This window comes from Pogona vitticeps, chromosome 6 (assembly GCF_051106095.1).
Source record: "Pogona vitticeps strain Pit_001003342236 chromosome 6, PviZW2.1, whole genome shotgun sequence".
Lineage (NCBI taxonomy): Eukaryota > Metazoa > Chordata > Lepidosauria > Squamata > Agamidae > Pogona > Pogona vitticeps.
The window spans coordinates 54110521-54136456 of record NC_135788.1 but is presented as its reverse complement, the minus strand read 5'-3'; the positions used below and the strand labels follow the sequence as shown (position 1 = coordinate 54136456).

Here is a 25936-nt window from a genome sequence, read left to right as displayed (position 1 = left end):
CTGGGACTGCAGTCAGCATCATCAGTTGCATCAGGTAGTATCTGAGAAAATACACATTTATACACATGCTTGGGTGAAAGGGGGACACAGTGGAAATAGAAACACAAAAATTAGAAACATGCCATATCACTCTACATCTGTGCCCAAGAATCACAGTGCTCTCACTTCTCAAAATTGCCAGTCCTCAAGTCTCTTATTAGCCAGATGTTAAGCGTCAGACATGTAAAGCCTTACTACAAACAAGATCAAACACCCATTTCTGCATTTCCTCTAGGAACATTTCCTCCTCCTCCCCCCCCCACCTGCAGACCAGTGACTGTTCCATCCATGCAGTGAAGCATGTGGTGCTCCCACAGTTGCGTCAGACCTATGCAAACAAATAAGACACTTCCAAGTGCTGAACCATGCTATTTAAGGGGCAGCATCGAAGGGTTGAGCTACCATCTCCAAGCTGCCTCTTCTCTCCGGTGCACAATAGCAGGAATCTGTATCTCATTTCAACGGTAAGATGTGGGATTTCACAGAGAAACTAACTTTTGGGCTGGGTGGATAGGAGACAAAGCAGTGTCTGGCTTCTTCACTTATTTTATCTAGTGAGAATTTCTCTTATACTGTATTAAGTTACTGTTAGAAACCAGAAGAATAAAATTAGCTGATATCTTCAGAATGGTGGAAGACAGCTGAGTATCTTGTTTCAATCATCCCCTTCTGCTTACCTTAGTCTTTTGCTAATTAAGCTGATGATCATTAATAGCACTCATTGTGGACAACAAGAATGTATTTTACAATTTTGAAAAGACCTTGTTTGCTGTTTGTCTCTGCTTTATTCCAAGGCAAAAAGTCATATGCACACTTGTGTGAAGAATTAGGGACTGGATTCTTTTGAAACCTTAATCCTAAAGCTATTGAAAGGAGTTATTTGTCTCCAGCCCTGTTAGCAGTGGTATTACAATCCTCTATTTGCCTATTTACAACTATGCTACATTACATTTGATGAGATTTATTCTCAGTCTACATATGTAGGAGTGTATCTTAATCAGTTATGGAGGAAGAATGTTCACAAAACTTGTACCTTCTAAATTTTAGTCTTTACTTTTATAATACCAGCAGTTACTGTCTTTAAGCAAGTCCTTTTTAAATTCCTGCTTCTAATTTGTTGGTTGGTACAAAGATACTGGATGCAGGATGAAAGGTTGGCTGCAAAGCTTCTAATAAATTAGTTATGAGCTGCAATACTCTATGTCAGTAGCTTTGTAATAATAGATAACTGGACATGATCCAGTCAGATTTCCACATGTTTAAATCCTCCTGTGATCTAAACACATGACAATCTCTCCCACTAAAATGTACTAGATTTATCATAGTTTAGCATGGTTGATGCTTTGATTTCTCCCATGTATGTGAATAGTATAATAAAATAAATATATGAAGTACGGTTAAATAACAAATATATCAAATTGTAGGATCTGAATAAAAGCAAATATTCATTTTACATCCTCTACTTCTCTCACATTCTTTCCCTCTCTCTTGTGCAGAAAAATATTCAGAGGTTATCTCCCTGATACAAAACATTTTCACACAAGCAATTTAAACATTAACTGCATTATTCACAGACATATAGATGAAATTACCTAAGGGTAGCTAGGGTGGTGCACTTCCTTAAAATTAGTTTCATGAAGACCTGAACCTTTTATGACTCTCAGTCATCTTGGTGGTTTTAAGTGACATTTTTCAGTCTAGTCAATTGGGTGAGCCTAATCTGTCTTTTCAGTGTGAATCTTGAACTAATCTGGGGCATGTTACATAATGTTCTGATCCACATACAAATTATCTCAGAGGTAAGTCAAAGTCATTGATTTTCCTAGGATGCGGAAATGCTGAGCAGTGACAAAGAGTATCCATAAATATGCAAAGACAAACCTTCCATCATCTTTTCAAAGAAAGTCATGTCATACTTCTAAAAAGAGGGCAAAATTTCTCCTTTGCCTTGCCTAAATAATGGATTCTGCTGTGTTAGAAATTCAGGCAAAAGAAGGCATTGAGCAGCTTCTAGCAGGTCCTGAGATGGCTAAACAGCTGCTTTCTTTGCTTGTGCTCTCATCAGCCCCAGCCATTAATCTGTATGTGGTGCTTCTTAAAACTTCCTGTAAATCCTCCACTGCCTCTCTTTCTCTCAGAACACGTTTCCTTGTTTGGACGCAGCTGTGCCTGTTGTCAAAAGTGGCACAGCAGCCCCCTGAGGATTCTCACCGGCTCTCCTTCCTTTTCTCCTCCAGCAATGTACAGCAGGATCTGCCTGTGTCTGTTCCTGGCTGTGCTGTCCACAAGCGGCTTGGGACAGCAGACCTCAGGATCCCACAGTGTCAATGCAGGGGCCACTGATCTGGAGCAGAGCTTGTTAGAAGATCACCGGCACGTCCGTACGTCAGCCTCAGGGAAATCTATCCAGCGAGTGGATGGCAGTGTGGACCAAAAAGCCAACCTTGGAGCTCTGTTAACCAAATACCTCCAGCAAGCACGAAGAGGTATGTTTTGTATTTTTTTAAAAAAACACCTTAGTCTACCCACTTTTCCTTTAGGGAATCACCGAAATCCTCTTTTAAGGACAGCTTGGAAAGATTACTTTTTTGTGCTACAGTTCCTAGAACTCACAGTCAGCATGGCCAAAGCCTTTGTAGGGTGGGAGATTCTATGACAGCCCAAAACAGTAACCTTCCCAAGAGTCCTGCCATCCTCTTTGGTGTGGCCACCTTCCTTAGGATTTAAAAGGCATGTCATTGTTCATCTAAACTTATTGCCTGAAAAATCAGGATGACAGTGGAATTTTCTTTACTTAAAGTCATCCTACTTGGCCAGTCTCCTTTCAAATGGCCCTAGGAAGGAGAATTTACAGATTCCCTTCAAATACTCCCTGTTGACTGTTGTTCTCTTACCCTGCTTCCCCCAAAATAAGACCTAACCTGAAAATAAACCCTAGTATGATTTTTCAGGATGCTCATAATATAAGCCCTACCCCAAAAATAAGCCCTAGTTAAGTGAAACCCTGCCCTCCACCATTGTGCAGCAACCAGAAGATGGCACGACTGTATTTGAGTAAATGTAGATAGCCGTACATGGAAAAAATAAAACATCCCCTGAAAATAAGCCCTACTCTTTTTTTTGAAGCAAAAATTAATATAAGACCCTTTCTTATTTTTGGGGAAACACAGTAGTATTTAGGTTGTGGCAATAGATCAGCATCCATAAAATATATGAAACAGAACCATATGTCATGGATGTATAGCATGACTATCTTTCAGATCAAAAAGTCTGTCTGCAAACAATATACATTATGTAATGCCATTAGAGTTGCGTCTTGCTAGATTTGCAGACAGCCTGCTCCTAGTGGAGCTGAAATATACCAGTATTGGTATATTGATGTGGATCATTGCACAGTCTTTTTTTTTACTGTCCTTGCAAGATACAGCTACAGGGAGTATTGTGACCACGATTTATCCTACCTCACATAATCATTCAGTAGGCTTTGCCTTAACAATGAGATAGCTGAACACATTTGCACAAATGTGGTCTTTAATTTCATTAGTTAGGCTTCTAGTTAAAGCCACTCAGGTAGGAGATCTGGAGAAAAGTGTACTTGAACAAATTGGATGTTTGTAGCAAAATGCTAGAATGCATCTTTGTAAAGCAAGAACTCTCTCTTTGTATTAGAAACTGACTTGGGAGAATTATGTTATTTGGTGGAGAAATAATGGGAGGAGGAAGAGTGTGGAAATGTAACTTATTTTGAACCACAATTCCAAAAATTCTCAATCACTGGCCATGCTGGCTAAGGAATTCTAAGGCTAGCGTCCTGTAGATGTGCGACATATATGCAGAACTCTTACTGCAGAAGCTCCTGGGGCAGTCTGTTGAGGTGGCAGTTGCATTTTGGCCAGACACATGGGCAGCACCTTGTCAATTACCACAGCAGCTTCTGTGGTTGGGATTCCATGCCCATAGGTATCAAACAAGATACCGGTCTAGGAATTGTCCAAAAGAGTAACTCAAGCTCTGCTTGCAGATTATCTTCAATCTTAAAGCTCAGTTCAGAATACCTTTCTCCAGAAATAAATTCAATTAACTGCAGTAGAACTGCTTCCAAATAGGCACCTTTAGAAATGTACTTCTGCATTCTCCACTTCAATATTATAGCCACAACAGCAAATGAGAAACTATGAGAGTCAGGGTGGGTGAAGAATGAAAGACTTGAGCGGTAATAGATTTCTGCAGGATATTTGTTATCTGAGCGGTCATTTCCTCACCCATATCATATCTACCTTTCTATCTTTAGGGTGTACCTTTTGTTGGTGGCCAATTTTGTAATCTTTGACATAAAATGCCAGGATACAAAGAGTTCTCCTCTTCTGGCACAAAAGTCAAAGCCCCTTCCTTTTAAAGCTTCTGTGGCTGAAAAAGACTTAATATAAAAGCTGAGGCAGTGTTGTTTACTCTTCCAAAGTGGTTCAATTTTTAGGGTGCAAGGAGGAAGTTCTCAGACTTTTCTTATAAGGTTCTAATCTAAAGATGCTGATGGAAGGCAATTTTGAAGAAGAAATTGAGAGGAATGTGAAAGTTAAATGCTCTCTCTAGTTCTCCTTTGTGACTTGCTCCTTCCCAAAGCAGTTTTGGATGAACACACATAAGCAAAGAGATAGGAAAACATTTCTCTTGGATTGTTGCAAGTACTGCTCTGAGAAGCATTATGCTAAGCAACAGCACTAAGTTTCATGGGAGAACAGAGGTGTCTTTCATTTTAAAAACTGCCAGCCCTTGAGTGCAATGGCGAAGCTTTTACAACATTGGCAGTGATTCCTAGTATTATAGTGCTTTATTAGGACACACTATCACTGAAGCACCTTAAAATAATACACCTGATTTTTGTGTCTTGTCTAGAGACACGTGTCACCTATATCATAACAGACACTAGTATCTCATATACAATGTTATTCAGAGAACAAGGTGACCTGGTTTTTGGAAAAATTACTTTTTTGAGCAACAACTCCAAGCCAACATGGGCAACAGAGGAACTCTAGTCACCAAATCCTATGGATTTAAATTAAACCATTCTTATGTGGAGAAGATGTGGAAAGAGATCGCAGGCATTGAAGATGCACTTTGGTTACTTTATTGGTATCCAGAAATCCATCAACTGCAGCCACATGCAAAAGAGTGGCACCACTCCAAAGCAGTGGATAAACTCCAAGAAATGAATCTAAGAAATGAGCAACAGATGCATCTGAGCATCTGTTCAGCCCATTAACTTTGCAAATAAACAGAAATGTGTCTTTTCCCAACAATGTCCACTCCTGGCTCACCATCCCCAGTTACTGTTTCCAACCAAATTCAGCACAGGGTGAGCTTTTGAGTTGTTGACCATTTTTTCAACAACTAAGACTCAGGAAAAAACCTTCTGATCCACCACAAATCACCCAGAGATTTAGATGCTTCCTAGATCACAATCTACCTCTTGTTCTTCCCTTTTATGGTATTTTTGGTTTTAGAAAGTGTAACAATACCCAGTCAGTAGTATCTCCTAATGGCATCTTAGGAAAAAAAAATACCTGCCGCAGAATCATTCCTGTGTATATACATTTAATATATCTACTTGGTTCTGTAGAGGTGAACAAGTTTCAGGTCTGCAGGATGAACTTTGCTGTTTACCAGAATGCTAAAGTCTACCAACTAGTGCTTAGAACTTGGAATTTCATGCCGTGGGATATGTTTTGAGTACTAAAACAAAATGGAATATACTCCTGGTTAGCTCAAGCTTCATTTACTTTACCAATATACTTTAGGATGGAGAATGGAGTTATTCTGTAGTTACTTGCATTAAACAATTGTGTGACAAATATCCTTGACAATGTACTACAGATCACCCAAAAGATCAGCCAGTAGGAACTTACCTGCAAATGTCCATGGCACACAACAACACATATCAGCATTTAAAATAGGTTGGGAAACAGGAGCTCCTAAGATATTGGATAACTCCCATAATATCCTGACCATTAGCCATGTTGGCTGGGACCAGTGGGAGTGGTAGAACAATAACATCTGGAGAGCCACAGCTTCCTCATCCCCTAATAAAAAGTGTTACAAGATCATTTGTTGCCATCTTTCAGAAAGGTAACTATATTAGTTTGCTTCAGCAGCAACAACAAAATCTTGTGGTATAGTAGTTTCAAGAGTAACAACTGTTATTTCATTTTGAACTTCCATGGATTACAGTCCACTTCTTCAGATGCCTGTGTCTGATGATGGGGATTGCAATCCACAAAAGTTCATGTTAAAACACACTTGCTCCTCTTAAAGTTGCCACAGCACTTTCGTTGTTGTTGCCATTGTTGCTTTTTCAATTAGCCTGATCTCACTTTTTTAAAAATATATATATTTCAGGTTCTACTGGAAAGGTTTCTGTGATGGGATTGCAGAATTTTGACCCTACTCACAGGATAAGGGATAGAGACTACATGGGCTGGATGGATTTCGGACGTCGCAGTGCTGAAGAATATGAGTACCCGTCTTAAAAATTGTCTATGCTTTTAAAACAAATGAAAATCAAGTCCCATTTCTGTACAGAAAAAAATTGTCAGCCTTTTCAAATCAGTGTTTAAAAAGATGTATGCACTTGATGTAAATTTGTCTGTAAAACTATACAATGCAATACACACCATATATAAACATATGCAGAATTTTCAAGAAAAAACTCTTTTTCTCCTATAGTTTCTTATCCCTTACTGTAAAGATTACAAGTATATAACTCATCCATCAGTTCTCTCACCACTGCAAATGTTGCTGAGTGTCACAATCCACTGCCAAAGGAAAATGCTTTCAAATCTATCATAACACTATTCACTAAGCTGAACAACTTCCAAAGGAGTGTGTTTAATTAAAAAATAAAAATTAAGGTAGTTTAGGCAATGGATTGGATCCAAAGTTGGTGACAGCAAGCCCAATTATATATCAACTAGTCGTGGCTAATTAAAGTCCTATTGATTACAGTGAACATAGCCAAAACTGCATCAACGGCAATCTGTGGAAATATTGTCATGGTAGAATAGCTTTCCTGTGAAAAGCATTTTCATGGCTGTGAGAGACCCTTTAGAATTTTAAGTCAGACAAATCACCAGTGTGTGTTATGAGGTTCAGTTTTCTTTTGTGAAATAAATGTGACCGTTCTGCTAACATGATGAATCCTGGAATAAACAGACCATTCATTGCCTCATGGTGACTTATACATTTGTTCTGCAGCTCAGAATGAACCTACGGCCACTACCTAGCTCCTGTGCTTTCTGGAGGGCTATGCCAGAGCTAGAGGGAAAACAAAAGCTGTGGAGGTCCCCACACATTATGAATGACCCACATGTAAAATTGTACCAAAAATAGTTAGGATATTATAGGCATTTTTCCACAATTCCTTTCTTCATAAATCTTCTACTAAGAGTGGAATCCAAGGAATAGATAGAGCAATAAACATATTACTTCTTGTCAAGAGATCAAGAGGCATCATGCAGACAGATGATCAGTACTGAAAGCCAGTACTGGATTGCTGGTGATAGAACTCAACTCCTATGAAAGAGAGAAGCTGAAAAAGATATTGAGAATAACCAGTGATGTTTTCCATTGAGATCTGAGGCATGAGACAGTTTTCAGTCGCTCTTAGAACTGCTGCAAAAGGAAACCCCACCTAACCGACAGATGAATTTCAACCCTGGGTGATCAGGGGCAAAGGCAAAAGCTCCCACAGAATGTGGATTTGCAGAGGTGACATTATACTCAGTCCTAGACAGTAAGCTGTACCTTCTGAAATTCTGAGCTAACTATAACTAGTCAAACAAAAGAATCAATGGGATCTTTGTAAATCAGCACTAATGTACAGTAACTCCAATTGATTCGATAGTCCGCTCTAATCTGGACTACCAGTTGAACTATAATTAGAAAAGAATTCTGTCCCCCCCCCCCCTTTGCATGTCCCTCTAAATGCTAAGTCACAGCTTGTGCAAACGGCTGCCTAGGGATGTTCAAATTAACCAATGTCATTTTACATATTTTTAATGATAGGTCCATTCTATATATTTTTTGGTAATTTCTGTGGTGTTGAATGCAGAGAGAGAGAGAAAGAGAGAGATTGAAATCCACATGAACAGTCTTCTCTGATACGCAGTCTTCTCTTGGATACAAGTTTTGCAGAACTTGACAAGGCAATATGAATGTAATTCCGTTGCTTCACTGGGCCTATTCTGTTTGGGACTACCAGCTGCATTTATCTCTCTGCCCCTTATGTAATGTCTCAGATATTTATTTAATTGTTTATTTATTCAATTTTTATACCACCCATCTAGCAAACTGGTACTCTGGGCAGTGTACACAAAGTAATATATATATCAGAAGAACACAATACAAAGATTTTAAAAAAGGGTGTCAAGAAACTGTTCACCCTCCCTCCTCCTTCACATATTCAACCAGTTGAGGAGAATGTCCTCAAAGCTTCCTTGAAAAGCTCTGTTTTTAATTGTTTGTTAAAGGCACAAAGGAGGATGCCTGGTGTAACTCCTGTGGCAGCACATTACACAGGGAAAGTGCCACACCAGAGAAGGCCCAGGTTCTGGTTACTGTTTGCCACACTTCTTGAGGTGTTAATATTCATAGGCTCATTGTCTGTGAGGACCTGGGCAGATGGGCAGTTGAACACGGAAAAATATACAAAAAGCAAAACAGGTTCACTAGGTTTCCCCCAAAACGATAATCTTTGTTTACCTTTGGAGTATGACTTTTTTGCAGTGCTCAGAAAGTTACTATGCTGAAGGCCACAGAGCTAAGCATTTCCAGGCATGTCCAGGTGGGGGATGTGTTATCAGTCCAGGTGTGATAGCAGAGAACAGTATGCAGAGTATTGTAGAATTCAACAGCTATTTGCAGTAACGTTCAACATACAATACATACACTTGTGAGTTTATCGAACAGCAGGCATGGGTGCAACTCTGGAAGGACTGTGAGACTTTGCTGCCTTTGTTCTTCCCTTCTTTCTCACACACAGAGCTTGGAAAAGTAGCTGTTTTCCATTTCAGACTCTCAAACCTCTCAGCCTCTCTAGTGAATGGTCCTACTGGTTGCGGATACTGGCAGCTATGGATGAAAGAACAAAGTTGCCAACCTTTTTTCTCACCCATAGTTTCCTTCAGTCCATATAGTTCAGAATTCTACCACCGGTCAACATGTTCAAATGTAGATTATCAACACTACTGAGAGGCAGTGTTCAAATCCAGGAAGGCATGTGAGGAGCAAAGCAGGGCAAAGAAGTGAAGCAATACAGCTGAATGTCAACATGAAACAGGATACCAGTAGATCTGGCTTACTGAACCACCAGATCAGAATATTGGCATTTTTCATTACAGTCACAGATCTATTTTCACTACCCTGATAATCATCCTTTTCACCACATCATAATTTACTTTTTCCCAGGAACACAAATAGTGTGAAAGTGTAGAGATGGAACCCAACATATCTCAAAGGTAGGCCTATAAGTTTACCAAATTGTCAAAATCCTATTGCATGGCTACACCAACAAAAGGGAAATGGTGTAATCTGCAGCAGCAAATTGACACTAATTAACGAGACTCCAGTCAGTTTACTCATTGTGCACCAAGCCACCAAACTGGTATGCAGTGAAGAATCCAAGTGGGGGCTCATTAAGAGAGGCTGAAACTCAGCCAGCAGAGTTAGTAAACCAACACTCTACAAAAAGAAGAGTTGTAGTAGTAGAATCCCTATTGTGTGGGACTGAACCTTAAATAAATCACGAAGATCCATTAGCCCTCCCAGCTATGCTGTCTTCCTGGAGGACACATTAGGGATGTGACAGAAGGATTGCCATAAAACCCACAAATGCAGATCTCTTTCTTCTCATCCATGTGAATAACACAGCCAAGATGAACTATGAAGAAATTACATCAGACTTTGAAGCTGTGGGACAGAAACACAAGGTATTTGGAGTCCAGAGAGTTTTTTTGTCCATCCAACCTATAAAGCCATACACAGCTTGGGGCCAAGCTATCTAAAGGACTACATCTCCCTCTATGAGCATGCCTGAGCATTAAGATAATCAGGGGAGGCCTTTGTCTTGGATCCCTCCACCCTCACAGGTACACTTGGTGGGTACACCTTCCCTGTCACTGCTCCCAGACTCGGGAACTCCCACCCATGGGAAGATAGTCTGGCCCCATCTTTGCTGTCCTTCCGCAAGCAGAAAAATGCCTTTCTCTTCAGGCAGGCTTTTCCTTAATGACTAGTGGTGTGAGAAAGTGGATTGTTGTGCTCTGTTGTTGTTAAATGTGTTTGTAGTATTGAATTTATTTACTGTATTTAATATAATACTTCTTTATTCTTTTTTTAATATTTGTATAAAAGGTAAAGGTTCCCCTTGACATTTTTAGTCCAGTCATGTCCAACTCTAGGGAGCGGTGCTCATCCCGTTTTTCAATCCGTAGAGCCAGCACTTATTTATTTATTTAATTTATTTATTTTATTTCTATCCCACCTATCTGGTCATATTAGACCACTCTAGGCAGCTTACAATAAAAAGAAACAGCAATATAATTTTAAAAACTTGTCCGAAGACAGTTTCCGTTGTCACATGGCCAGCGTGACTAGACACGGAACGCCGTTTTACCTTCCCACTGAGGTGGTACCTATTTATCTACTTGCATTTGCATGCTTTCGAACTGCTAGGTTGGCGAGAAGCTGGGACAAAGCAACAGGAGCTCACTCTGTCGCGTGGATTCGACCTTACAACTGCTGGTCTTCTGACCCTGCAGCACAGGCTTCTGCGGTTTAGTCCACAGTGCCACCACATCCCTTCAGGGTGTTTTTATTTAAAGCTAAAAACGTTAAGTATTTATATACTTAATGTTTTTAGCTTTAAATATTGTCTTTTTAATGATGTCAGCCACCTTAAGTCATTTTAAGGAGAAAGGCGGGGTAAGCATGCATGCATACATGCACACATGCATACACACATGCATACATACAGTATATCACAGAAGTGAATACACCTCTCACATTTCATAAATAGTTTAGTGTATCTTTTCATGTGACAACACTGAAGAAATGACACTTGGCTACAATGTAAAGCAGTGAGTATACAGCTTGTATAACAGTGTAAATGTGAGGTCCCCTCAAAATAACAACCATTAATATCTAAACCGCTGGCAACAAAAGTGAGTACACCCCTAAGTGACAATGTCCAAATTGGCCACAAACTATCAATATTTTGTGTGGCCACCATTATTTTCCAGCACTGCCTTAACCCTCTTGGGCACAGAGTTCACCAGAGCTTCCTAGGTTGCCACTGGAGTCCTCTTCCATTCCTCCATGATGACATCACAGAGCTGGTGGATGTTAGAGACCTTGCACACCTCCACCTTCCGTTTCAGGTTGCCCCACAGATGCTCAATAGGGTTTAGGTCTGGAGACATACTTGGCCAGTCCATCACCTTTACCCTCAGCTTCCTTAGCAAGGCAGTGGTCGTTTTGGAGGTGTGTTTGGGGTTATCATGTTGGAATACTGCCCTGCTCAGGTGCAGATTAACCCATTAGTGTGTGTTCACAGAGGACACGAAGGAGAAACAAGCTTTCAGATCACAAGCAGAAAAAGATCTGCCTCCATGTTTTTTGCTAGAATATCTTCACATACCTGAAATGGTAGCTCATTGCCTTATTTACTGGTAGAAAGGCTTCTCTTATTTCACTTTCATGCAGTGGTGTGATTTTGGGTTTTCAGCTATTGTACTGCTAATCAGTTTTTCTAATAATTTCAAAACTACTCAGTGATCTTCAAGTGGCTTGTGTCAAAGCTGGCCCAAGGCTGAGTGAAAACTGGATAAGGCCTTAGAGGATTTTTGCCTTAATTTATCTGGCGCCAAAATGAAACTGCAGGAATATATTGCACTCATTAATTCTCAACTTATTAAAGTATATTTCAGAGGTCATGACAGAATACTGTGCAACTAGTTCCCTGGGCTAATCGGCACAATTTTTTATAAAGAATCTTTACAGAGGAAGATAGAACACAATGATGGCTACTCTTCATTTTTATTATATTAGGGAGAGGTGCCCTCAAAGTGAAACCCTGTAAATGGAAGAATCCCAAACCTTCAGAGATCAGGGAAGGTTTAATAGCTCTTTTAACACTTTGCTGTTTTCATAACTCATAAGAAGTAAAGCAGGGGTAGTCCTTTGGCAAAGAGAAAGCTTCTCTTCAATAAAATCAGGCAAAAGCAAATAAAAAGTTAAAAAGACAAAATGTTGTGGCACCTTAAAGACTGTTATATTTTAATGTAAGTTTTTGTGGAACTTCACCCTCTTCTTCAAACATATTAGGTGGAATATGGAGATTAACACAATAAAACATTCATGCTAGACTCTAAGAGACAGTGGTGTATGGTTGCATTTCATACCTGCAATGGTTTGTGACCCCTGTTTGGTATTCAGTTCTTTTGAAGTCTGGTTCTGTAAACATTTCAAAAAGAGACACATTGCAAGTCATTTTTGTTTTATTTTTGCTTGATATGTTTGCACAGACTAACACAGTAAAAAGTTTATATGGAGGTCTCCCATATTATCCTTTATTGACAGCCAGAGCCGTAAGACAACTTTCTGAAGCAAATGTCTCCAGAGGGGTATGACTGCTTCCTTCCTAGGCCTTTTGTTCATTTTCCTATTGGACTAAGTACTGTACAGTTAGTCTAGAACTATTAAATCAATGGGTCTTACAAAAACATTGACTCACCAAAGTTCTAGTGGTGCTGGTTAGGGTTAAAACCAGTACTTGATCAAGCTTACTGTTTGGTCAAGCTTACTTGGGTGGTATTTGGTAAGGGAGTGAGAAGTTCCATATTTAAAGTTGATCCAACTCTCGGTAAATTGAGACTATTGGAGCTGCAACGTCTCATAGACCCAGCCATTGTAATAACAGCAAAATCTAATATGCAATCAAAAGGAATGAGAGCATGTGTAGTGTACTGGATGAATTGTTGGAGCAGGATTCAGGAAATCTACGTTTATATCCCTATTTGGTCAATGGAACTTACTGAGTGACCTTGGGCTAGTCACATTTTCTTAGCCTGATGTGTCTTTGAGGGTATTGTGAGGACAAAGTGGAGATGTAACAAGCCATGTGTATTGCCTTCATTCCAAGAAAGGCAGGATAGAAGGATATCAAACAAATAAAACATTTTTTTAAAAAATCAATAAATAAAGGTCCTGAGAAGGGATTGTACAGTTTTCTGTTTCTAGGAGTTACACAAAAAAATAGCTCAGAGAAGGTAGGAAATGCTTAGAGGCTTAGACTGACAAGCCCAGGCACTGCACAATAATAAGCACCATCAACATCATCTTCACATTCTTGGAACTGAAGAGCTAGAATGGACCCTTTAGACAATCAAGTGTAGTCCCTGTCAGCAAGAAAATTAAACCACCAAGCTATCTAGCAGTAACACATTCAAGGATGCTGCATGGCAGAGAGTAGCTTGGGCTTGTGGTATAGAAAAAGCATTGTAACCAGAGACAGCCCCTATCCTTCTGGCACTTTTTCTTCTCTCCCTCCCTACTGGTATCATTATTTTACATGGAGGGCAGTGCCACAAGGTGAAGAAAGGTAGGGGTTGAGGAGAGTTGAGGGGGTAGAGTCCTATGCAGGGAAGGGGAAGAAAAGAGAGGAATGAGAAGGGTGAAGTCAGTGGAGTGGTCTGAGGAGAGGGAGACGAGGCAGCAGGACAAAGGAAGGCAAGACGGGAGATAGTTCTAACAGCCTTGCAAAGGGAAGAAAGCAAGGCCGTGCCTGTGGAGGCCATAAAGGATGGTAAAGCAACAGAGTTCATCACTCTTGGCACGCCTACTCACTTACTTTCAAAGTTACATCTAGTTATACCTGGACAGCTGGATAGGCCAGCATTGGCAATTAAGTAGATGTAACTGGGACTTCACTATGGAGGGTGAAAGGGGGGAACCCAAATGATATAGGGGTGAAACAAATTCCTTCTGATGGAACAACTTCCCATGAATTACGCTCTTCACTTTCCAATAGGAATCATTTTCCAAAAATATGTAGGTTCCCATTTCATTTTTACAACACCAATCATGTAGCCAAGTTGACCCAAATTGTCTGCATGTAGATGTCCCATAACTGTGCTTAGAAATGCAAATTAACTTGGTACATAGATAAATATCAAATACATGTGCAGAAAAAAAAATACACAGGAGTACTTTCATGAAAAAATGGGACAGCATGTAGCTTCTTCTTTTTTCTTTTTAAGATAGTAAAATCAGCACCAAGCACTCTATAGCAAATTTATCATTGATAACTACAAATCCTTTTCATTCCCCCCCACATTATTAGATCACTTCTCATGTTAATTTCACATCATTTTCTGAGGCACACACTTTTGATCAGTGTTGAAGCTGGGCCAGACTACGTATTATAGACAACCCATTGTTAGAAGAAAGAATCCCTTAAAATGCTGCAAATGTCTGGTTGTCACAACAAGGGGCTTTCCTTAACTTTTTTGGTTTGTAAACGTTCTTGTTTTTTTATTGGCCATCTGGAGGTACCGGTAAGTACAAGCTTCAGTTGCAAGCATTATTTTTGCATCACAAACATCTTCCAGAATCATGATTTTGGAGCATTTAGTTTTCCACTTCTAATGGTGGTATATCTATAATGTTTAACTTGTTTTGCAGTGTGAACTAAGCACTCCATTTTATATGACCAAACCTGTGTCCATTTACACACACTCATGTAATTTCTGCTGAAGATGACATCTGAAATTGTTAGATGCTTTGTTTGTCACAGACAGATTTTTCTAGCCCTTGCATCTTGATAACACTAATTGGCTGGTGAGCAAGATATGCACCCTGTTCCAAAGGAAAATACTTTTTTTTACCTTTGCACTGTTCTTTTTCTGCTGTTGAAATCTGACAGTTATTAGAAATATGTCCTCTATTCGTTCAGGAAGACCAGTACAGCTGCCCTCGTGTCTGTTGGTATAGGACTTTACATTGTTCTCTTTACAGTACTCTGCTTAAAAAGAGAGAGAGAAAGCAGGCCTGTACAGCTCATAGGTAAAGGTAAAGGTTCCCCTTGACATTTAGTCCAGTCATGTCCGACTCTAGGGGGTGGTGCTCATCCCTGTTTCCAAGCCGTAAAGCCAGCTTTTGTCCATAGACAGTTTCCATGGTCACATGGCCAGCGTGACTAGACACAGAATGCTGTTACCTTTCCACTGTGTTGGTACCTATTTATCTACTTGCATTTTTACATACTTTCAAACTGGAGCTGGGACAAGCGATGGGAGCTCGCTCCATCGTGTGGATTTGAACTTACAACTGCTGGTCTTCCAACCTTGCAGCACAGAGGCTTCTGCAATTTAACCCACAGCACCACCACGTACCTTCGTACAGCTCATACCAGGCTGATAATCTTCTTTGTTTCCAAACTTTAGACAGTTAGTGAAAGCATTGTTTTTCCTGAGACCCTGATAAATTAACATATATAGCTGGTGACATGTATTTGGATGGTTAGATCCTAGTATGAAACACATCCCTTCATTTCTGAGAAACTGGAATAAGGAAAGCTGGTGCCCCAATTCTGATCATGCCTCGGTTTTAGACTGCCCTCTGCTGGTACTTATGAGGGTAGCAAAAGGACAAAACAAAACTCTTGTTTTACAAGGGTTAGCCATGTTAGTCTGTGCTAGCATATCAAGCAAAAACTAGTCCACTCCCTCAGTCCATTTGGACTTGATCCACAAAAGCTCACATTAAAATATAGCAGTTAGTCTTTAAGGTGCCACATTTTTTACTTGTTTATTTTTTATTTTTCTTTAGTTTAGGACTAAAATAAAACTGGTTTACATCTAGGTAAAGGTTCCCCTTGACATTTAGTCCAGTCGTGTCAAACTCTAGGATGCGGTGCTCATTCCCGTCTCCAAGCCTTAGAGGCAGTGTTTGTCCATAGATAATTTCCGTGGTCAGGTGGCCAGCGTGACTAGACACAGAATGTTGTTACCTTCCCACTGTGGTGCTACCTATTTATCTACTTGCATTTACATGCTTTCGAACTGCTAGGTTGGCAGCAGCTGGGACAAGTGATGGGAGCTCACTCTGTTGAGTGGATTTGATCTTACGACTGCTTGGTCTTCTGACCTGGTAGCACAGAGGCGTCTGCAGTTTAACCCACAGCGCCACCATGTCCCATTTGGTTAACATCTATGCACTCAGAAAAATAATGCCAGCTAATAACTGGGATATCTGTGCAGCCTTATATTGATCAAATTCACAAGGAAGCTGAAGATGGTTGCACTTTTCTGCTGAATGACTTAACAGTGACAAATATGTGTACTATCTGCACATAGTGAGTGAAGTAATTGGCTCAGGGTAGAGAGCTTGGGAAAAAAGAGGTTACTTACCTGTAACCATAGTTCTTTGAGTGGTCCTCTGTGAATTCACACATAGGGTATTGTCTGCGCCTGCACTGACTCTCTCGGAAGATTCTAGAGCTAAAAGTAACAATTTTATGGTGTGATCCTCCACGAGGTATATGCTCCTCCCACCCACCATCTTCCCCAGTTCCTAAATTTTATCCGCCAGGTATGAAGGAAAGAATTAATTAAATAATTACATAGCTAACCCATGATGGATAGAGGGGAAGGATGGGCGGGTTGTGTGAATTCACAGAGGACCACTCAAAGAACTATGGTTACAGGTAAGTAACCTCTTTTTCTTTTTCATGGCTTCTGTGAATGCACACATATGGGTGTCTAGCAAGCTGCGGTTGGTGGGTCATTACAGTAAGAAGGATGACAGGACAGCTCTGCCGCATGCAGCATCTTGGCACGCTCTGACGTTGAGCTGGTAGTGCTTGACAAACGTGGATCGTGTGGACCACGTAGCGGCACGACAGATGTCAGGAACCTTGGTGCCATGCTGGAAGGCAGTAGAGGTGGACAGCGCCCTGGTGGAATGAGCTGTCAAATGTTCCAGAGGGGATTTCCTCGACAAGCTGTAAGCAAGGGAGATAGTCTGTACAATCCAATGTGCTATGGATTGAGAGGAGGCTGAGGCCCCTTTGTTTGGGCCATGGAAGCATAGAAAGAGTTTACTGGACTTTCTAAAAGTCTTTTTCCTTTTGACATAGAAAGCCAGGGCATGTCTGACATCGAGGTTATGGAGCATATGTTCTATGGGCGACGGAGACTTGAAGAAGCAGGGTAGTATAATGGGTTGGTTGAGATGGAAGTCAGAGACAACCTTCGGGAGAAAGGAAACGTCAAAATGAAGAGTCACTTTATCGGGGTGAAACTGGATAAAGGGAGGATCGGCTTGAAGAGCAGCGAGTTCACTAGCCGTTTTGGCTGATGTGATCGCAACAAGGAAGGCTGATTTAAGAGTCAGGAATTTGAGGTCGACGGACGCCATGGGCTCAAACAGAGGCCGCATCAAGGCATTAAGAACCAGCTGTAATGACCACTGGGGTGATACGTTGTTGAGGAGGGCGAATGTTGTTGAGCCCTTTGAGGAACTTCTTGACAGTTGGGTGAGAAAACAACTTGGAGGAAGGAGAATCGTTGGGCTGATAGGCCATAATGGCCAAAGGATAGACCTTTAACGTGGACTGGGAAAGGCCAAAACTGAAGAGATGGAGAAGATAGGCAAGCAGAGTCTTCAGAGAAACAGGTATAGCAGGTAAGTGATTGCCCCGAGTATACTGCAAAAAAGATTTCCATTTGTTTTCGTATAGGAGGGTAGTGGAAGGTTTTCGGGCTCGAAGAAGAGCCTGCATCACATCGGGAGTATCCTCCATGCCGCAAGACTGAGAGAGGCGACATCTGGGTGAAGAACGAGGCCGTGGTAGAGCGAGAGGAGATCTGGGCGGAGAGGAAGGTGGAGCATGTCCAATGACATCGAGACCAGGTGAGTGAACCATGGCTGGCAGGATCAGTATGGGACTATCAGAATGGCGTTGGCTCCGTCCTGTCAGAGATGGACAATCACCCGCTGGATGAGAGGCAAAGGAGGAGAAACGTACAGGAGATCCTGAGACCAGTCCATCAGGAACGTGTCTCCCAGAGAGCTGCTGTCCCGTCCCGCTCTGAAACAGAACCGGGGACATTTCTTGTTGGCATTGGCTGCAAAGATGTCTATCGAGGGCGTGCCCCATCGTCGGCACAGCCGCTGAAATATGACATTGTTCAGAGTCCATTCATGTGTTCTCGTCAGTAGCCGACTGAGCCGATCCGCCAAGGTGCTGTCATCGGTGGAAATGTGGACGGCAATAGGGAAAACATGGTGGGAATAGCACCACTCCCAGAGGTCGACCGCTAGGTAGAGCAGGGAAGGGAAATGGGTACCCCCTTGTTTGTTGACATAAAAGAGTGCAGTGGTGTTGTCTGTTGCCAACTGCACTACTTGTCCTCGGATGAGGGGAAGGAAGGCATGGAACGCTTTGATGATTGCCAACAGTTCTAGATGGATTATGTGAAGTGGCAGTTCTTGTTTGGACCAGAGTCCGTGAACTGTGTGCTGGAGGCAATGAGCACCCCACCCCGTGGGGCTGGCGTTGGTTGTGACCTGTATGGAAGGTCTTATTTATTTATTTTATTTTATTTATTTATTCAATTTATATGCCGCCCACACTACCCAGAGGTCTCTGGGCGGCTTACAATAATTAAAATTCAATACAGTAAAAGATAAAATAATTAAAATACAATTAAAATACAATTAAAATTGCCATCAGACCCACAGCTAATATTATTTCAATTAAAAGCCTTCTGGAACAGGAAGGTTTTGACCTGGCACCGAAATGTCATCAGCGTCGGCGCCAGACGAATCTCAGTCGGGAGGGCATTCCATAGTCTGGGGGCAGCTGCCGAAAAGGCCCTTTGTCTACAAACCGTCCCTCTTACCTCCTTAAGGGACGGCTCTTTCAAAAGGGCCCCCTGGCTAGATCTTAACTGCCGGGTAGGTTCATATGGAAGGAGGCGGTCCTTCAGGTATCCAGGGCCCAAGCCGTTTAGGGCTTTATATGTCAAAACAAGCACTTTGAATTGGGCCCGGCAGCAACTGGTAGCCAATGTAACTTATACAGAATCAGCTTGATATGTTCCCTGGTGGCTGCACCACTCACCAGCCGCGCAGCTCGATTCTGGACCAGTTGCAGTCGCCGGACCGTCTTCAAAGGCAGCCCCACGTAAAGCGCATTGCAGCAATCTATGCGGGATGTTACCAGTGCATGTGTGACTGTCATGAGACTCCGCTCGTCCAGGTAGGGCCGTAGCTGGTATAATTTCCGCAGCTGAAGGAAGGCGCCCCTGGCCACCGAGTCCACCTGGGCTTCCAGTGTTAGACTGGGGGCCAGGAGCACCCCCAAGCTGCGGACCCTGTCCCTTAGGGGGAGTGTAACCCCATTCAGGGCGGGGAAATGGCCCTCCAGCCTGTCCGGTGAAGCACCCACTAACAGCACTTCCGTCTTGTCTGGATTGAGTTTCAATTTATTAACCCTCATCCACTCCATTATCAGGTCCAGACACGAGTTCAGCACAGAAACTGCCTCACCTGGATTGGTGGAAAACGAGAGGTAGAGCTGAGTATCGTCAGCATATTGCTGACTCCTCAGCCCAAACCTCCTGATGACCTCTCCCAGCGGTTTCATGTAGATGTTGAACAGCATGGGGGACAGTATTGAGCCCTGAGGAACCCCATGACATAACTGCCATGGGGCAGAGCAAGTGTCCCTCAGCACCACCCTCTGGACACGGTCAGCCAGGAAGGAGCGGAACCACCGTAAAACGGTGCCCCCAACTCCCAACCCAGCCAGCCTATCCAGAAGGACACCATGGTCGATGGTGTCGAAAGCCGCTGAGAGGTCCAGGAGTATCAACAGGGTCACACTCCCCCTGTCTCTCTCCCGGCAAAGGTCATCGTACAGGGTGACCAAGGCAGTCTCTGTACCAAAACCCGGCCTGAAACCCGATTGAAATGGATCCAGAAAATCCGTTTCATCCAGCAGCGCCTGGAGTTGCCCGGCCACAACCCGCTCCAACACCTTGCCCAAATAAGTGAGTTTCGCCACTGGTCGGTAGTTGACCACCAGACTTGGGTCCAGGTTAGGCTTTTTAAGGAGTGGTCGAATTACCGCCTCTTTCAAGGCGGTAGGGACCACTCCCTCTCTCAGAGAGGCGTTCACGGCCTCCTGGACCCAGGTGTGAACCCCCCTGGCTGATCTTCTTAGAGGCGAGAAGAGCCTGCCGATGAGAAGATTGCCGGGCGAGTCCACCAATCGAGCTGGGAGGCTAGCTCTGGTGTCACTGGTAACAGGGCCGACAGAGGGTCTGTGAGTGGATTGAACAGGGAGAAAAACCATGCCTGCAGGGATCGCATTTTGAGCCTGGTGTGCTGGACGACAGCCATTGTTGATGCCATGAGTCCCAGGAGGTGTTGGGCGTGATGTGCCGAAACGGAGTGATGTGTTTGAAAAAGGCCTTTCGGATTTTCCTGATCCTGTATAGAGGCAGGAAAGCTCTTGCACGGAGGGAGTCTACCTCCATGCCTATGAACTTGGCCGTTTGGTTTGGAATCAAGTGTGACTTTTCGAGGTTGATCTTGAGACCGAGACTGTGGAGTGTATGGAGAGTTAAGTCCCATGCTTTTATGGCATCGTGATACGATGTCGCCACTATCAACCAGTCGTTGATGTAGGGATAAATGTTTACTCCCTGTAGCCTGAGGAAGGCAGCTACCGGCGCCATACACTTGGTGAAAGTCCGGGGGGCGGTGGAGAGCCCGAACGGGAGGGTGTAAAATTGGAAAGCAATGCCATTGAAATTAAACCAGAGGAATTTTTGGTGGTCCGGGTGAATGGATATGTGGAAATAGGTATCCTGCAGGTCGATAATTATGAACCAGTCTCCCTGGGAAAGCAAAGGGATAATAGAGTCCAGTGTAACCATGCGGAATTTGTGAGTAGATATGAAACGGTTGAGGTGGGTAAGATCAAGGATGGGGCGGAGGCCTCCATCTTTCTTAGGAACAGTAAAGTATTTTGAGTAGAAACCATTGAGGGAGTCCGAAGTAGGGACTGGAAAAATGGCATGTTTCTGGAGAAGTTTGGTGACCTCGTCCTGCAAAGCAGAAGAGTAAAGAATGAACCCCAACGGAGGTAGTTCGGAGAACTCTATGAGGTAGCCAGAAGCTATAATGGATAGTGTGATGAGATGGGTTTTTGAATTAAAATCTTGTAAGGAATATGGGATTTGTAATTAAGAAATGAGCAAGAGAGGTTCCATCTTGTTTCTTTGTATAAAGTATCTATGCTATGCTGACAGGGTGTTTACTAGGTGAGCAGATAGAATGTTATTCAGAGAGCCTGAGAAAGGACTCGGTGTGATTAGATAGATGGAAATTGTTGTGACTCTTTGCTAAACCACAGTACCCAAATAACATCTGGTGTGTATGGGAAAGAAGTCATGTGGTGCAACAGGACTGTTTGCCTAGTAACAAACTCTGATTGGATGACATCGTGGGAAGGTGCGATAAGCCCTTGCCAGTTACTCTTGAAAAAGGAACTTTTTGCCTATGGACAATGTCTTTCAAGACCGACTCTTCAGTCATTCGTGATTCACCCTAATGTCTTTCATGACCAACCCTGAAGTCTATCGTGACCAATCTTTACATGGACTGATTCTTATACTATACTGGATTACCTTTGGACCTACGGGCTTTTTCCTAAGGACTATGAATTATTTCTCTATGGGCTCTTATTTTTGGAATACTTCATATGGACTATGCTCTTGTAATTTTGTAAGGACAATGGGACATTTACTGGATTTTTCTTTTTGGTACAGGATTTTTATTCTACAGAATCACTGAGGACTATAGCCTTTTTATAACATGTTTGGATTATTTTTGTTTTTCCTGATGAATTACTGGACTGGAACTGTTGTTATTCTTTTTAATGGCTTTTTGTATTCTTGTAAGGTTTTTGAACACTCTTCTATTTTTCATGTTTTCTTTGCCTCACTACAGAGTTGTAAATAACTAACACAATGCTTATTTACTTGCCTTGGCTTAGTTTGGTTTTGATACCTAGAAACATGCTTATTTTTTAATAAAATAATGATTATAAAAGTCAATTGGTTTCCTGAACAGTAATCTTGTCTTAGGGTCATCTGAGAGTGCTACTTCGGCCTAGCATACTTAAGGAGTCCTGCCTGTGGTGCAAGTTAAGTCTAAGGACTACAAAGCCCACATGTTTTCTTTCAGTAATATCTGCGAGTACAAGGGTGTTCTTATGTGGGCAGACTTGTAAGAAGGAGGGTTGTAGCACGGCTAGCTGAGCTCCAGGATTCCCTCAGCCTATGGTAGCGTGTGCAAACTCCTGATTACTCTCTGTCCAGGCTTTCACGCGTTCTCCAGGGAACCGTGTTTGCTCGCAGATAGAACCCATTTGTCTGAGGTAATGGATCACCAACGATGGAAAAATGGGGCCAGCCTGGTGGAGTTCACTGGGCAAAGAGGGATATCAGACAAGGGAGGCATAGGTAATTGTCAACATTGCTTACCCTTTCGTTGTCCTTTTCGAAAGGATTGGCGTTGACAAGGCAGGGTTTGAGGTTGGTACGATGCCGTCAAAGGTTGAGAGGCAGGTAGAGACCTGTCAGCTTGCTGGGGCGATATTGCCTATACGGTTGGAACCTTTGATTTTGATATTGTTTAGGGTGATACTGGCCCAAACGGTAGAAGGGCCGTTGATAGGAGGAAGACGGTTGGGCAGAATAAGAGCGTGCAGTCTTACGCTTCTTATGAAAGTCCTCCATGGTGTCATCGGTTGTGGAGTTGAAGAGGCTGGCACCGTCAAAGGGCAACTCCTCAATTTTCAACTTGGTGTCATCAGAGATTGTGGAGGATTTAAGCCAGGCATGGTGTCAAATCGAAATAGACGTGACCAGAGTTTTAGAAGCGGCCTCAGCGGAGTGTCACGCCACAATTCTCTGATACTTGGCGAGAGAAATAGCCTGTGAATGGATGTTGATGAGGTTGGATCTCATGGGTTCAGGAGATGATTCAATGAAAGGAAGGACTTGATTCCAAAGATGACGCTGAAAAGCACCCATAGTTGCTTGATAACTGATGCTTCTGAGTAAGAAGGCTTGTAGAGAGTAAATTCATTTGGCCATTGTGTCGACTTTCCTGCCGTCCTTATTGGCTAGGGTAGGTTTGGACTTAGCCCGAGTTCGAGCCTGACTAGATTCAACGATGATAGAATTAGGCAGTGGATGTTTGTTGAGGAATTTGGCATTGGCACCGTGGGTCCTATAGAGGCCATCGGTGTGGCGAGAGATCTGCATAATTGAAGGGGGTTTTCCCCAAGTGTCCTTGAGAAGTTGAACGATAGACTTGTTAAAGGGGAGACTCAAAGGAACGGGACGCTCCTGATTAATGTCATCGAACACCGGGTCGGCATCAGCGGATGGGGGTTGTTCAGTGTCGAGATTTAGGGCTTGTGCCATTTGAAAGATGAGGGTTGAATAGGAGGATAAGTCATCTGAGGAGGATGAAGCATGGCTGCCCCTTGTATCTGGGATAGGAGGAGGAAGGTTGGGCTCATGGGAGGACTGAGAGTGTTGTGCCTCCAAAGATGCGGGGGGAGCCCGAAGCCTTCCATGGGGGGGGGGCTTGATGCCCTTGGGGTGGCAAGTCTTCAAAGGGGCCCTGAGATGTTACCGGGTCCAGCATCGAGGGTGCAGGACGCACTGGTAGGGCCTCGCGAACCTTGTCTCGCATCCGCTTTGATGGGACAAGGGGGCGAACGGGTGGAGCCGAAGCTACCAGGGCTGAGACAGTCGCACGGAGGTGGCTTGAGGCCACAAAGGGAACAGCATGGGGGAGTTCTGGCGTCGTTTTTGGCCATTTAGCCTGCTCAGGCTGGAACCTCTCGTACCAGGATTGCCACATGAAGGGGTCAAAATGTTATGGTACTATTGGAAAAGGGCATAAGTCGCCTTGCGATGGGACCAACCTCAGTGGAGAGAGGTGCTTTCGTTTCTCTGTTCTCTTCTGTGGAGGCGATGGGGGAGCCTCCAGATCGGATGCCGAGCTATCAACTGCCCGCCCTGAGTCAGGGTTGGAATGAGCTGAGGCCGGGCTGGACTGTGGAGCAGCCGTGTTGAGGCCAATGCTTGGGGTTTGGGGCGGCATCGTGGGGGGCGCAACATCATGGGCATCGTCTCCATCCGAGGCTAAATCAGGGGCTTCTCTGGATGATTCCTCAAGGATAGGGGAAGGCAGAGAAGACTGAGGGGGCTCCACCCTGGGAAGTTTGTCCTTTCTGGGCCTCTTAGGGGCAGGCTTAGGTTTTTTGTTTGAGCTGGGATCGTGAGCTCGAGACTTCTGAGAGGAGGGCAGCTTGTGCTTACCAGACGATTTTGCTTTTTCGGCAGTGTCCTTAACTGGTAGCACGGAGGTAGAATCAGAGGTAGACTGGCCAGCTGGAAGTCTATTGGCTGAAAGGGCAGAAGATCTAGCTGCTACTTAGGACAAAGTAGGAGGATTCGTGGCTGTTTGCCAAAGGTAAGACAAAGTCTTTGGAGCCTCTGTTTAAGTGCCGGCTTGGTTAAATTTTTACAAGCGGGGCACGAATGGGTAGGAGGTTCCTCACCCAAACAAAAAAGGCACTGGTTATGACCGTCGGAAAGTGCAATTTTATTCGCACAGGTCGTACGCCTTTTAAAAGGAGACGGTGAGGCCATAAGCAAAGAACTAGGGAAGGGGGGGAAGGGAAAATAGGGGGGAAAAGGAAGAAAAAGACCACGGGGAGCCGATTAGGCAAACAAAAGACGCGGAGGATCACTAAGTAGGTAATTAAAACAAAGAAAAGCTCAAAAGAGCCTAGAAAAATAGCCAAAAGTCAACTAGCGAAGCGCTCAGTCTTTCCTGAGAACCGTTCAGCTCGGCGGAAAAAAGGAACTGGGGAAGATGGTGGGTGGGAGGAGCATATACCTTGTGGAGGATCACACCATAAAATTGTTACTTTTAGCTCTAGAATCTTCCAAGAGAGTCAGCGCAGGCGCAGACAATACCCATATGTGTGCATTCACAGAGGCCATGAAAAAGAAGCTACTTTTTGGACATAACAGGCAGAATAACTCAAGCAGCATGACCAACTGTTTCGGCTGTATAGCTGAAATTTGGCAGCTATAAGCAGAGCACCCCTAGTGGTTCAGGGAGTCCAATGTAGTCTCCTATGCCAACTAGTTGGGGGATTTATGTAATTGCAGTCCAAAAAACTCTTGGTTAGAATTACATGTGGGAAGAGCCAGATGAATATTGGACACAACTTCATTGAAATTAAAATTTGATGTTTGTGCCACATTAGAATGGAACATGTTCTGACAAGAAAACAGAATTGCACAATACAACTCATATTCATCAGTTGCCAATCATTGTAGAGTATACTGTCCATCTAACTCAATTATTTTGCACTTTCTGTATGGACAGCGCAGGATTCCTTTTCACGGTAAATCTCAGGAAGGCACCCATATGGTTGCTGAAATCCTGCTGCTTAATTACTCATGCGGAAGGCACATGACGTAGCATTCAGGCACTTCCACCTGGCAATGAACAAATTGCCTCTGGGATTCTTCAGCATGCACCAAAGCAGAGGATATGTGTGTCCCTCACCCCAAATCGCATCAGGGACTTGTTAACTGCCAGCTGGAAATGACTGAAAGTTATACCATTTGCCTTCTGGATCTATAATTAAGCAACAGGATTTCAGTCAGTGCAGGTCTGCTTCTAAAATTTCCCATTCCATGTAACTTTGACGGGATGTATGTGTGGATGGGCTAGC

At 43.1% G+C, this 25936-nt stretch overlaps 1 protein-coding gene across 1 annotated transcript; it reads left to right on the top strand.

Moving 5' to 3' along the window:
• Positions 1-383: 383 nt before the first annotated feature.
• On the top strand, positions 384-7261 carry CCK (cholecystokinin). Its single transcript, XM_020813580.3, has 3 exons — positions 384-503; positions 2277-2525; positions 6433-7261. Exons 2-3 carry the CDS (start codon positions 2279-2281, stop codon positions 6561-6563), a joined length of 378 nt encoding a protein of 125 aa, XP_020669239.3. The 5' UTR covers positions 384-503; positions 2277-2278; the 3' UTR covers positions 6564-7261.
• Positions 7262-25936: the final 18675 nt, after the last annotated feature.